At 38.6% G+C, this 15,646-nt stretch overlaps 1 protein-coding gene across 4 annotated transcripts in view; it reads left to right on the plus strand.

Moving 5' to 3' along the window:
* Positions 1-2,922, plus strand: part of BTLA (B and T lymphocyte associated) — a 31,260-nt gene extending 28,338 nt beyond the window's left edge. For all 4 annotated transcript variants that reach the window (XM_019734882.3, XM_019734883.3, XM_074331957.2 and 1 more), the window contains one exon: positions 577-2,922. In XM_019734882.3, coding sequence (XP_019590441.3) covers positions 577-834 — 258 coding nt within the window. In that variant the 3' untranslated portion in view covers positions 835-2,922. The remainder of the gene's footprint in view (positions 1-576) is intronic.
* The last annotated feature ends 12,724 nt before the right edge of the window (positions 2,923-15,646 follow it).

Here is a 15,646-nt window from a genome sequence, read left to right on the forward strand (position 1 = left end):
GGAGTTGGCAGACTTACACTGATTGAAAAGTACGACAGGGATCTTGTTGATCTATTGAGGATTTATAGCTATTTACTGGGTCACTTAACAGTCTTCTTCAGTGCTCCTCCAGTGACTTTATTCAGGCTCCTTTAAGCAGAGGCTGGGCCACTGTCAGTCTGAGCCAAGAGGCAGGGAAGTTTAAAGCCTGTCTCAGTCACCCAGCCTTAGTGGTGTTTCCTGGGCAGTCACCTCGTCAGAGGGAGGCAGTGTACTCAGCACTTGATACCTCATTTCTCAGGAGAGGGCCAGGCATGCTGTATGGTAGAACTCTGCTAAGGAGGAGGAGGAGACATACTACTGCAAACATCACAATAAGAGCAGCAAAGGACCAGGGAAGGCATGGAGACTATCAAAGCACAAAATAACTATTATAAAGCACAAAAAAGTGGACGTCAACAGCATATATGAGGAAAAGTTGATTATTTCTCTCCACATATAATGACTCAATTTAGCCTACACTCAAAGTTTGCTAATGAATATGCACTATCACATCTTTAAATGGTAATGAAAGCAATCTTTTTCTTTCTCTTACAGGCTGATGTTCCCCAGCCCTTTCAGAGTCAGCAAACTGAAGTGGGCACCAGGCAAAATTCCCAAACACTAACATCAGAAACTAGAATTTATGATAACGAACCCTGGTTCGGGGTCCAGGAAGACCCCAGTCTTAAGGAAAACAAACAAAGCATTGTTTATGCTTCGCTGAACCACTCCGTCATTGGAATGAACCCAAGACAGGCAAGACACGTAGAAGAAGCACCTACAGAATACGCTGCCATATGCGTGAGGAATTAAATCTGGTTCTGATCTCTCACTAGTGATCATTGGATGATCATCATGTCAGCACCGTTATCTAATACCAACAGAATGTCAAATAGTATTTCATGACCTGAGAAGTTTCACTTTAAGGAGGTTCATGTTGGTGCTTGGGTCTTAACGGTCCGTAAAACAAATGACTAAAATTTCTCCCAGAAACTTCTCTGGGAGTCTTTTATATTATAGCCATGAACAACAAAATCTTCTCTCCAAAACTGAGTGATATCACAAATAGAAGAGTAGCAGAATATTTAAACTTAGCTACATTTTACCCAGCATACAAACTCAGTATTTTCTTTGGAGCTATCAGAAACACACGTAGGAAAGAGAGACATGTGTTTCCGGATCAATTCACTACACACTCTTGAAAAAGAATGTCCCCATTCGACTAACTAACCATAAATAGAGTAATGATAGTATGTTTCTTTCCAGTCAATCTTTGATAATAAGATATTTTCCTCTGTCAATCTAATATTGGGGTTTCTTAAATGTAAAAGAGAGATAATTTTAGCATTGATGATATAAGACAAGAATGGAAAGAATAAATTGTGCAATAAAGATGTGGAATATGCTAACTGGGTGTGGGCAGATGTTCCCACACCGGACAAACAAATGCTTGTATCTACCCTGTTAGACTGCCAAGCAAATAGATGTAGTAATGGAGCAATTAATCTATAGTACATTTATGAACAAAGTGATAACTCGGTGTTTGGGTCACATAGACTAAGGTATATGAATTGACGTAATGCTGCTGAATTAATATACGAGTGGGTGTCTGAATAAACATAAAACTCAGCAAGAGTAGTTATCATCAGGCGAATGTGGATTGATGGCTTAAACTGCTTCACGGTTGAGCCGATGGGAAAATAAAAGCACCATTAATGGAAAGGAGAAACGTCCAGAGTATTCTGTTGGCCAATATGGGTCAACATACTTCTACTCACCACATCTGTATCTTGCTGTTCTTCTTACTAAGGAATCAGGGCAAATCATACACAATAAACTAGCATAGTTTGATAATCATTTGTTTTAACCATATGAGGTTGCGGCCACTTAAAAGTATAGCAAGAAGATATGGGCTCCATTTTCTGAATTTCCAAAGTACTTGAGTCTAATTGTTTAAAAAATAGCCTACAACTTTTTTCAACTGCTTGGGGCTATTAGGTTTCTCAGGTGCTGCTACTGACTAATGCAATAGACCTCATACAAAGTGGATAGTAAAGGTTAGGATCCATTTGAACAAATATAGAGCTGCTGCACAAATGAATGTGGGGTGTGTGTGTGTGTGTGTGTGTGTGTGTGTGTGTGTGTATTAGTGTGTGTATTAGTGTATAGAAGGAAGGGTAGGTGACTGACAGAAACAGTAAAAGAAAAACTGACAAAATTGACATACCATTTCAGTTTGCTAAAGAAACTAAAAATACTAGAGTAAATGAGTCATTAAAGAAAATGTATGAAAATCATGTATGGAATTATGGGGATAGAAGTATGACAGCCCATAAAAGTTTTTTCCCAAAAAGACAAAACAAATTTTGTGCCAGAGCCTTTCTTACAAACACTGGCATTAAGATTTTGCCCCTTAAATTGGGGTTGCAGGTATTGTTTCAGAGTTATTGTTATCTAGCCAGTATGATATCATTATTCCTAGGATTTTGAGCAACCAGTACTATATTTCTTTTTCAGCCAAGCTGCATTTATGGGCAGCTAACGTAAAAAAGATACCTTAGAGCAGCTACTGGTGGTGTTCTTAAAAATAGAAACAGGAAGTATGGGGAGGATACATTTAGCTGTCCTTATCAGATAAACACACAAAGCTGAACAGTTCCTTCAAAATTTTCTTGAATTGAAACAAAACAAATTTCTGTCTATTGTTGAGAATATCCTTGACATGTCTTACAGTAAAGATAATGTTGATAACGATTTCATCTCTGTAAATGATTTATACTGATATTTGTACAATGCTGCCAAAATCACAAATCATTTATGTTTTTATTCCTTCTTAATTAAAAATGTCAGAATTCTATCTGTATTTCACAAATAAATCTATTTCAGTATTGTCATCGGGAAGGATGTTGTACTTCGGCTCTTTGTCTTCTTGAAGGAAAGAATCAGTCAAGAGAGAGTTTGTGCAGCATAGGACAGCAAGAAGTTTATTAGTAAAAGCATGTACACTCCGAGACATGGAGGGGGCTGACCCAAGAGAGGGAAGCAGCCTCTCCTTACATTATGTGAGGGTTTTATCTCTATGGGTAGAATTGTCCCGGCCCCTCCGCCCCCGACCCCAGTACCTCTCATTCTCCCAGCTGGAGTGCTTCATACTCCCTTCTTGTTCCCAAGTTTGTCTGAGCTCATTGCGATGGCCCTGAGAAGCGGAGTGTATATTCTGATAAGCAGGATGGTTTCTTTCTCTCTCTAGCTTCTAACAACACATCCCTTTGATTTAGAAGCATTTGTGAACCTGGAATCCTGCTGGCCTAGTCAGGCACTGGTACCCAATGTGAGGGCAGCTGCAAGAGTCTTGATCTAAGTAGGAGCAGCTGCAAGGGGCTTTCTAACCAGGTTAGGTCTCTCCTTCTCCTGCTCATTTCTATCTATTTACCTACCCTATCAGTATTATTTGCATGGCCTATTTCATTAATGAAATATAAGAAAAAGAATATGTAGATAATTTAATGATTTTCTGCAAAATTTAAACTTGTTGATTGTTACCAATAAGAAGATAAAGTTATTAAAACTTATTTGGAATCAATTTGGTATCGGCTTTTGTACCAGAAAGTGTGCGGAAATGAAATAGAAGAGTGATTTTCAAATCTTACGGCACATAAAAACAACTTGAAGAACTTGCTAAACTTTGGATTACCATCTCTCAGCACTAAGAAGTTCTGATGCAGAAGATCCAAGATAAGGCTCTATAATCTTCACCGTTTAAAGACAGCCCAGATAATTTTGATACAGCTTTCCCAGTGCAGAGGCTAGTTTGGTACGGATGTGGGACAAGAGCAAGATGCTGGTGATAGCGGACCCTATCTACAGTAATGACCCCAATAAAAGGCTTTTTGGAGGGGAGAGCAAGAAGAGCCTCAGAAGGGGATCCCTGTCACTGACTGTCACTCATTGTCTCCCATTAGCACTTAATTAATCCTTTGTGGAAAATGGTCCTGCCTGCTGGAGGAAGTAATGTATTGCTGGTGCGTTTCCATCTAGAGTTGGTGTGACCATCTAGACAGTGGGCCAGTGGTCTAATCTCCTGTCCTTATACCCAAATACATGTACACACACACACACACACACACACACACTATTTTGCCCACCAATGAAGATTTTCTAGGCCTCAGAATTGATTTTCTGGCCTGATCATATTTATTAATCTATCTCTCTCTATATATATATATATACTTTTTAAAAGAGCAGTTTTAGGTTCAGCAAAGCTGAGCAGAAAGTACAGAGAATTTCCATATGCCTCCTCCCCCCACACATGCCTCCTCCCCATCATCAATTTCCTGTACCAGAGTGGTTACAATCGTGAACCAACACTGACACATTATTATCAACCAAAGTCTACGGTTTACATTAGGATTTACTCTTGCTGTAGTCTATGGGTTTTGACAAACGTATAGTGAAATGTATCCTTTACCACAATAATATACAGAAAGTTTCACTGCCCTAAAAATCTCCTGCGCTCCACCTATTATTTATCCTTCCCTCTCCCCCAAGCTCCTGGCACCCACTGACCCTTTTACTGTCTCCATAGTTTTTCCTTTTCCAGAAAGTTGGAACCATACAGTATGTAGCCTTTTTAGGTTCTACAGTTTATGTATCCAATAACCTACTGAAGTACATCTTGGTTGTTTCCAAATGTTGGCAAATTATGACTAAAGCTATAATCATCTGTGTACAGGTTTTTGTGTAGATATCATTTTTCAACTCATTTGAGCAAATACCAGGGAACATGATTATTGGCTCATATGGTAAGAGTCTGTTTAGTTTTATAAGAAACTGCCGAACTGTCTTCCAAAGTGGCTATACCATTTTGCTTTCCCATCAGCAATGAATGATGGGTTTCTGTTGCTCCACATACTAACCAGCATTTGGTGTTGTCAGTGTTTCAGTTGGTCCATTCTAATAGGTGTGTGGTGGTTTCTCATTATCTCAATTTTCAATTTCCTAAGGACATACGATGTTGATGATCTTTTCATATGTGTATTTGCTATCTGTGTACCTTCATGGTAAGATATGTGTTAAGGTATTTGGCCCATTTTTTAATCGGGTGGTGTGTTTTCTTATTGTTGAATTTTAAGAGTTCTTTGCATAGTTTGAATAAGAATCCTTTATCAAATATGTCCTTTGCAAATATTTTCTCCCAGTTGTGGCTTGTCTTCTCATTCTGTTAATGGTCATATCATTTGTAGCGATGATTTGTTATTATGTCTGCTGCCAATATTAGACTGTAGGCTTCTTATGGGCAAAGATTATATCCCATTCCTCTTTAGTTGCTTTTCCCAGTGCTTGGCCCATAGTAGAATTAAATAATGTTTCAAGAATGAAAGATTGTGTTTCTGAAGTGAGTCGTCTATTTCCTTGCTATTCAAAGGATAGCCCTCAAATGAATTGCATGGGCACCCCCTGGCAGTTGCTAGAAATGCAGAATCTCATGCTGTGCTGCTAAATAAGAATCTTCATTTTCACAAGATCCCTCAAGAGATTTGTGAAGCCCATGTTACCCCAGTGGGAGTCGGGTGTGGCAGGAAGCCAAGTCATTAATTTGGAAAGTTCTATTTTAGGCAGTAACAGGAAAGGCCTAACCACTCAACCCAGAAAGTAAAAATGGCAAGTAAGAAAGAAAACATTACCAGTTTACAGAAGGCTTGTGCTGAACTTGAGAACACAGGAATTGAAAATCCTGTGCTAGAAATCAAGATACAGTTTCAAGATACAGTTTCAAGATACAGTTACAAGTTCTGGGGATCGATCTTTAAAAACAGGCCCTATTCTGAAGTTAGTCAGGGTAAACATTCCATGGGAATCACTTTATCTGCAAACAATCTATGACCACATATTGGGCACCAGACAACTTTGATAAGTTTTGAGGTGATGTGGTTGAGAAAGATTCCATTCCTGCCTTTCATTGTTTACAGTGTAGATGAAGAGGTAGAAACTAAAAAAAAAATTACTGACGGTTGAATTCTATCACGGAGATAAGTGAAAAGTGTTATGAAAATGCCATGACTGTATGCTCCTTTCCCTGTAAGGACCATTTATATTCACTTTATTAGAATCTGCGGTCCTGAGACATTGTTTGGGGTTTTTGAGGGAACCTAATTGATCAGAGCCTTTTGTCTTTACAGGTTCTTAATCATTTGAAAAATAAAAGAGTCAGAGTAGAGAACATATTAATAGGAAAGGTGAATTGGCAAGCATTGTTTAGGTCCAAAGACATAATTAGTTTCCTACCAATCTCTCCACCTAAATACTGCTTGACTTTGGGACCCAATAATAGGAAGAATTAGGTCTAAAAAGAGATACCCAACCAGACAAGTGGGAGATGTCAGTCTGCCTAAAATCTACTTAACTACAAATGAATGAGAGCCAGGGATGTTATGACAACTTCTTATTGCAACACCAACTTGAGGGACACTGGAGAAAGATTTAAGCTGTCTGAACCCTATAATATACACAAGAAGGCTCTATCATGTCTTAGATCTGTCTGCCGAAACTGAGTTAGCAATGGGATTAAGCCCTGTGTAACTGTGGTAATGCTCTGAATTCTCAGTTATAAATTCTGGGCCATCAGTAGAAGGAAGGAATCAGTACTGGCAGGGATCTGAAACTACATCGAAAAGGATAGTACACATGATGATATCAAAGACAGATCATGAAATGGTCATCAGGGTAAATATGTATAGGAGAATACCAAAATGACCAGGCTATAATCAAGAGGTCCGTAAGCCAAATAACAGTGACCAGAGATTAGGCATGAGGTATAGGAAACTAGCATAAGGCCCAACAACATGAATGGATGTGATTCTGAGCCAATTGTATTTGAATGCAGGAGTCTCTAACATTATTACTTAGGCTTGATTCCAGAGTGGGGTGGGTGTAAAATAGAAGGTAAGACAGATATAGAAGATATAAAGAAAATAGAAGATAAAGACAGATATGCAGACTTGTCTGGAGAAGGGAATTGAGGCTAGAAAACCTGGAGGTTGCTACAGTAGCAACAGTGATAGGAGAAGACAACGGGGTCAGGCAGACCTGAGATTTCTCATCACAACTCCATCTTCCTTTCCCTTTAGAAGTATCAGTGTGTTGCAAAAACCAATGACAAACAGTGATGAAGCCAACGAACGGAGAGCTCCAGAGACTCAGGAGTGAAATCATTGGACCAAAATTTCAGTTAAGGGTAAGACCCACATCTCATAAGTTTAAAAACCAACTTGGGGAAATCAGAGGATATCCCACTTGCTAAAAACCACATATCATACAATACGTCCTAGTTTTAACCTCTTTTGGTGACAAGTCTTTTTAAAATATGCTGACTTCGTGGTATATGATTCTATAGGAGGCCAGAAGAGCCTCACAATTCAAACAATTTGTTATTTTCTTTTTTTGGGTAAAATAGTAAAATACACTGCCCTATTCTGCATTGTAAATATCTTTAGTATCTTACAGCATCTCAGAAACCTCAAAAATGGCATCAGTTGTAGATATAACATATCTACATATACACATACACACACATACATATAACACATACATATACACATACATAAGCATAGGCACAGACAAATAAATGTGTGTGTGTGTGTGTGTGAGATCTTAAAAAATAAAAACTAAAATTAGGTCAAAAAGGTAGAGCCTTTATGAATGAGATTAGTGTCTTATAAAAGAGACCTCACAGAGATCTCTAGGCCCTTCTACCGTGTGAACATACAAGAGGGAGTCTGCACCCTGAAGACAGCCCTCACTCAACCATGCTGGCTCCCTGATTTTGGACTTCCAGCCTCCAGAACCGAGAGAAATACAAGTTTGTTGCTTAGTACCACCAGGTTTATGGTATGTTGTTCCAGCAGTCTGACTAGGCTAAGACAAGAAGGTTTCATATAAAACTCTTCTCCCCATGAAAGTGTATACATTCAACAACAGGAAATGACACGCCTCTCTCTCTCTTTCATAAACCATGTGAAAAAAAAGTGATTATATTCCCACTCACAGGATGGAAAGTACAGCACAGGGAATATAGTCCCTGGTGTAGTAACAGCGATATACGATGTTAAACGGGTAGTAAATTGGAGGGTTATTACTTTGTGAGGAATGTAAATGTCTAATTATTACGTTGCTTTGTATACCTGAAACAAACAAAAAAATTTTAAAAACTTTAAAACAGTGAAAAAAAGAGAAGTGAAAATAATCATTTAAAAGAGTTGTATTTTGTAAGCCTAAGTAGAAAATAAAATCATTCTGATAGCCATTAGATTTAGGCTGTTGTAGGAGCCTGGCCAGAGCCCTCGACTGGGCCTCTTTACATTAATATCTATCAGCATGTTCAGCCAGGGGTGGTAAAAGAAGGTGGCTCCCTGGGTATAAACTGCCATCCATTGTACCTTTAGTGTTCCTTCTGGGGCACATGTGGGAGGGAACGGATTAGCCTAAATCTGATGGCTAAATACATCAGAGGGATGTAATTGAAGGACTGGACCTCAAAAAACATAATGCCTGAACTTCCAAAAGGATGATCTTCAGACATTGAACTTGGCTTCACCTGATGGAAATGCCTTGGGGTTGCTTTATACCAATTGTTTATATAGGGTGAGTGGGTGGGCAGCTAAGTTAGAGGCTGCAGAGAAGTCAGGCAGTAGAGGGTCCCAGGGGAGTCTTACGTCTATTCCTGGTTCACAACTCCAACAGCAAAGTTTCCTTCTCAATCTGGTCGATTTCTCACTCAGAATGGGCAGGATCAGCTCCAGTGGTGTGCGGCGAAAGGGCTATCTGGAGGCCTGGAATGCAGAAATTCTGTCAGGGGAAATACTCTCTTGTCCCACGTTTACTGTAACCATGTCTGAGTGATTTATCGCCATATTAACAGTTAAGGTTTTTTGACAGATCTGTTGACTGAGAGAAAGCTCAATGAGCTAAGAAAAGAAAATGTTCATAACAAACAAAACTGGCTGAAGTAGAATTTAAATTCCAGCTTTTCCCAAGTGGCCCTTTTGGTTCTGCTGTTCCACACACAGCCCTGAGTACAGGTCCTAGAGTATCAGAGGGTTCCCCGGGTCATCGGGTCTCAGAGGAATAGAAGGGTTAAGCTGTGAGGTCTCAGGGATTTAGTCACATGTGGGCTTGATTCAGCTTTCAAAGTGGCCAAGCCCAATCCCAGACCACAGCAGGACATTTGCCTGTGTTATCTCTCTTTCAAAGTTAGTTTGATTTATCTTGTTTTCGTTTTTTTTTTGTTTTTTTTTTCATTTTCATTAAATTTACTGGGATGCATTGGTTAGTAAAATTATATAGGTTTCAAGTGTAGAATTCTATAATACATCTCCTTCCATCACCATATATTTGACCCTCTGCACCCTCTTTTACTACCCCCCCCATCCTTGGGTAACCACTGAACTGTTGTCTGTGTCTAGGAGTTTTTGTTTGTTGGTCTTCACCCTTTTATCAATAATGTTATGACTTTCAATGTCCATCACTTTTTAAAATACCCTTGGGTTTATAAAAAAAACAAAGAGAGCTGGCCTCAAGCCCTCTTTGAAGTGGTTCTTCATCACACTGTACTCAACCACATCCCCAGAGTACCACAGTGATAAGTGATAGAAATCAGAAAGTAAGTGAAAGTTTGACCAACTTATACCAAATAAAGACTTGGTAAATTTTGGACCAGCTACCAAATCGTATGATTAAATTTTAATTAATGGATCAGATCTACTAATACTACCAACCACTATGTTTACAATATATGGATAATGAAAAGACATTAATTATTGCCATTGTTCTCATGGAGATTTGTGTAATGTTGCTACCAATCTATGAATACCAAAACGCCATTCCAGCATTTCTAATGGTATATATGGGTCAACATTTCTTGACAGATGGGATTTCGTGGTTTATATATAATAGGAAGAGCATTTCTAACATATCCTTGGATAATTAAATTAAAATTAAAATTATATACTATAATTAAAATTCATATGCAATTAAATTATAATTAAAATTATATATTATAATTAAAATTCACATTCATATATGTATTGTATATATACATATATATATATATATATATATATATATCATCTTATAGATACCATTTAGGATTAGAAGCTGCCATTTAATATTGACATTTTGAGAGTTTCATGTGCATCAGTTAAGAATTTTCTGACTAATTCCCTTGATTAGTGGTGTGTAGTTACCTGTGGTGTGAGCTTTATCCTGTGAATCATTTATTTGCAATTTTAGATGAGTTAATGATTGTTCATTCTTTGTTTCTTCATTGCTATGACTTTAACCTCAGCATTCTTGAAACACAATTCAAATAGTGTTTCAACTATAGAGGGGTCAAAAGTACAGGAAATTTTACTCTCCAGCTAATTCAGGGGAGGATGTGATTAATATATGAAACACTCTGAAGCAACCAGGAAAATTTAAGAATAGGAATTAAATGGTGCATAAATGCACAAGACTCAGAGTAGGACAAATTATGCAAATATTAGAAGAAAAAAGGAATAAAATACTTGATAGGATTGTAAAGGATTGGGGCAATATGATGATCAAGTCCATGTGTCAATATGTCTAGGCCATGGTACCAATATATTTGGCCAGTATTATTTTAAAGATTCTGTGAAGGTATTTGGTAAATGAATTTAACATTTAAATCAATAGACTTTGAGTTAAGCAGATTGAGCTCCATAATCTGAGGGTGGGCCTCATCTAATCAGTTGAAGGCCTTAAGAGAAAAGGACTGACCTCTCCCAAAATAAATGGTATTCCACTATCAGATGGCCTTTGGATTACAACTGCAACATCAACTTTTCCCTGGGTCTCCAGCCTTTTAACCCACACTGAAGATTTTGGATTTGCCAACCTCCACAGTCATGTGAGACAATTACTTAAATCTCTCTTTCATTATATAGAACAGAACATATATAGAGATATGTATATCTCCTATTGTATCTGTTTCTCTGGAGAACCCTGATAAATGCAGGAAAATTTCAAAAAGCAAATCACTTTGGCAATTTAACATAGTTTATTGCTAAAAAGAAAAACTCTCAGTTTTGCTACTTCATTTCTGAAGCTGAAGATTAAAAATCCATGATTTTTTTAAGTTCTACTCAACTATAATGCAGTGTCAATAACCCTAAAAACTATTCTGTCAATTATATAAATTGGTTTACTTTCACTTCTCATTCTTTCAGTCAAAGAAGAATTTAAGTATTGTTTATTTTTCCAAAGGATTTGTTTTTGTCTTATCTGAGATGTCTCATTGATTGCTTATTTCCCGGCTTTCCCCTTTTCCCTTGTGTTTGAGAATCAAGCCATAATTAGAGCTCAATCTGCCCTAATAATGCCGAGGGAATGAAAATAAGGTAAACCAACTTGAAAACTGAAACTGTTCTCATGAATTATGATGACTATTTACCAGAAAAGAAGTAATCACTTCCTGAGAAACTACAAATATTCTAGGATCCTACACACAATCCCCACAATAATGATGACTTTTTTTTGCCAATGATAAACTGAATCCTGAAAACATTTCCTCAGTACTCCATACATTCATTTATGCCGCAAAAGTACACTGGCTTTCAAGTGAGAATAAAGTAGGAAGATGTGTAGGACATGCCCTCTACATTTAAGAAAGTTATAGTCCAAGAAAGGAAAGATGTGGAGATAACAGTACAAGAGCATTAGAGGCACAGTGATGAAAGTATGTATAATACATAACGTGCATATTGGAGATCAATTTTATAATCTTTATATAGAAACAAAGAAAGGCTGGCTCTAGACTTCATTCCACAATCACCTCGGATTGGGCAACGGTAGTGATTATTCAAAAGGAATGGCTGTAAAAAGTTCAAATTATATAAATTCTTGTGACAATTTTTCTACCACCAGAATTTTAAAAATTCTACTCTAATGGGTGAGGGCCCATATTTATCAGTATGCTTACCCTTACTAAATCTGTGTGCTTCCACTTGTCTGAGGGATCCCAGAGTGCAGTCTATTTCATTTTACAAAACACACCAACTTGCCTTGTATTATACACCTGTCACTTCACCAACAACATTTCTAAACTATTTTTAGTTTCCTCTTTAATTCATATTTGGAGTTCTCAAGCCAATTATGTGTTTAAGAAATAGATGGAATAGAGTATGTGTACTGGATGGTGTTGCCTCCTCTCCCAAAATGCCTTTACCGACAACTACACACATCCCCAAGCTGTTATAAATGTGGACTGCTAATGGCTCACAGCCTCCTACCTGCCCACTTCCTGGGAGAAAGGCCCTTAGATGACGCCAGTCACTTCTCAGGAATATTACCAACTCCCTCGCCACAGCCTATGGCCAATGACTGACTTGATCCTAAATATGATAGATTAACTCCTTACCTTAACCATTTTGCCGCAATGGTCGGATATATCCGAATGAATATTTCTATCTGCTGACTGTGGATGGAAACTCCCAGAAAGGAAGTTTAGGAAAGTAGACGTACATTTTTCTATTTTTTTGCATTTTTCAAGAATGAATAACAGTAGGAAATTTTTATACATAAAATTAATATCATTTATATACAAAGCAGCTCAAATTGTTATTAAATGCATGAAATAGTCAAAATATCAACTTTTTGTTTTTTGTGGATTTCTGACACATTTTGGGGAAAAAACACTTGAAATCAATTAATGCAATGAAAGAGTTAAGTTGGGGGATAACTCTGTATTGCAATTTATGCTCTAGTACACCCTCACCCCCAGGGATCCAGCCAAAGCCACTGTGTACCTGAGGTCACATCCTGTTTACCTTTTTCCATTTCCTTCTTCTGCTTCATACTCTTTCTAAAGATTTGTCTGAACAGTACTCCCGCAATATATCTTATGCACATGAATCCCTTTCTTAGGCTCCATTCCTAGGAAATCTAACCAATCTCAGTTAATCTCGTAACTGATAATTGTGTGTTTTATTTGTCTTATAGAAAAGCAGGCTGAGGGCAAGCGGCAGCTCATGATTGTTGCAGCTTTGGACAGAAATCAAATACATTACTCAACAGATACCTCTCAAGTTTTGAACTCAAAAGCTGCCCATTTGAAAAACAATTGCTAGCTTATTCTTTGGCCTTGGTCAAAACTGCCCTGATGGTAGAAAACATCAACTAATTTGAGGCCAGTGATACAGATCATGTCTTGAATGATGCCAGAGAGACGGCCCAGTAGGGAAGAACTAGCCCTCAGACTCTCTTATACAGTGGAAGTGGTATACTCAAGAGCGTGTCAAAGGGGCTGTCTGGGGATGTCCAGCACATACAGGAAGGAGCAAGTTGATTTATTGCCTGTAGGGACAATGATAGAGGTTTCTGGGGATCTTCCTAGCCCCGTCACTGTCAGAACCTTATGATTTTCTTCCAGCTAAAACAAGGCCTAGATTACTGACTTTGTTCATTGTTCTCTGATTGGAGTTTCTGGATTGAGGGCTATGTTCCTGTGTGAAAATCAGCAGCACCCAAAGAGGGATAGCCTTAAAGGGAGAAGTCAACACAAACCTGTACAATGGGCAGAGGAGGGGTTGTTTATTTAACATTAGAAGCGGTGTAAAACTTTGGATACTTATAAACTGTGGCTATAGCCATTGGCCTTGCTTCTATGGCCAGGCAAATGAGACCTACATGAATGAACATAAAGAACATCCCTATATGAGGAACTCAGTTTTTTAATTTCCTGTAGAAACTTAGAGGGAAAATTGAAGTGAGTCATGCCCATGGAAAAACCTCAGTTGCTGGATCAGAAAGGGAGTAGACGACTAAGGCATGTAGCTTTAGTCATATCCCTAGCTAGAAGCTACCTGGGCCCCTGAAATAAATAGGGATAAAGGAACTCACATCATGAATTGATGGGCTAATTTGATAAGAAACAACATGTTTGTCTATAAGAAAGGAATGCCTTGAAGAGGCTTGGGTAAGATTGCTTGAGGCAACTGCCTGTGCAAGGTTGGTTTATAGATTGCATTCTACCATTACTGGTAGTCCCAGCATCCTACAAGTGGGTTTTAACTAGAATTGAGATTACATTGTAATGGGTTTGCTCATCCTGTAATAGAAGCAACCTTGGAGAATACAATTAAAGGTCTGGAAGAGCAAGTTTGGCTCAGTTGGATATATTTGTCCTGATTAAGGTACATGTTTTTCTTCTACAAATGTATAGAAATGAACAAAGAAAAATAATATTGCGTGGCTATCCCACATTCCTGATTTCATTGAAAAATTAGAATGGAATTTGAAACACTTGTTTCTCAAAAGTTGAAAGGAAAGATTTTTAAGGGTCATGTTAGTTATTCAAATGATTGACTGTAAGGGAAAGTAAAGTGAATACTCCACTGAAACTATTTCTAAGATCTGGAGATGGGAAACATGGGTGGGAGAGAATGTAATTACGTACTTTACAAATTTTCCACATCACAAAATTTTTCTATTTTTCTGATCTCATGATATGATACCAGGCTTTGGTTTCAATTTACATGTGCCCAAGAAAGGTAATATAAATTAACAAGACATAATACCTATGCTGTTAATTTTGACAGTGTGTATTCCGAAAGGTACTTTTGGGTAGGTCATCACTTCACCCTATGTAACCAAATTTGGGCTAAATGTAAATATAATTCCATTTCCAAGCAACAGATATAGTCTTATATTCCTCTATCATTCAAATACTATGACATTTGGAACAGACATCAAGAAGTTGTTGACAGGGGCCGGCCCAGTGGCTCAGGCGGTTAGAGCTCCTGAAGGCTGCCGGTTCAATTCCCACATGGGCCAGTGGGTAATCAACCACAAGGTTGCCAGTTTAATTCCTCGAGTCCAGCAAGGGATGGTGGGCAGCACCCCCTGCAACTAAAATTGAACACGGCACCTTGAGCTGAGCTGCCGCTGAGCTCCCGGATGGCTCAGTTGGTTGGAATGCGTCCTCTCAACCACAAGGTTGCCGGTTCGACTCCCACAAGGGGTGGTGGGCTGTGCCCCCTGCAACTAGCAATGGCAACTGGACCTGGAGCTGAGCTGCGCCCTCCACAACTAAGACTGAAAGGACAACAACTTGACTTGGAAAAAAGTCCTGGAACTACACATTCTTCCCCAATAAAGTCCTGTTCCCCTTCCCCAATAAAAAATAAAATAAATAAAATAAGAAAGAAGTTGTTGACATAGGTCATTCCTGACTTCAGTTCCCCTTACAAAAGATCACCTAGCAACTATCCAGGGACAAGACACCACTGAGAAAATCCCAGAATCCTGGGGGTGAGGCTGAAGCATACCCCTGGACCACAGAGATCCACAAGGACCACGTTAGCTGGATAAGAGGAACAGCTACACTCTGGCCACATCTCCCCTACCCCAGGCTGGCACTTCCCTTCACCTTATGGGTCCCCTGGGCCACAGTTTCTCCAGTGGGAAAAAGACAGCCTAAGATGAACATACAACTCCTCCAGTGTTGCAGGACACTTCCTGGGAGGCCTACTCAGGTCTCGCTTCACAGAAATCACTGGAGGAATCTGGAGGGCTTTATCACTGGGGATCAGATAGAGACAGAAAAGTGGGG

The sequence above is a fragment of the Rhinolophus sinicus genome, chromosome 17 (genome assembly GCF_057876585.1).
Source record: "Rhinolophus sinicus isolate RSI-liver-muscle chromosome 17, RSI-T2T, whole genome shotgun sequence".
NCBI classification, from domain to species: Eukaryota; Metazoa; Chordata; class Mammalia; order Chiroptera; family Rhinolophidae; genus Rhinolophus; species Rhinolophus sinicus.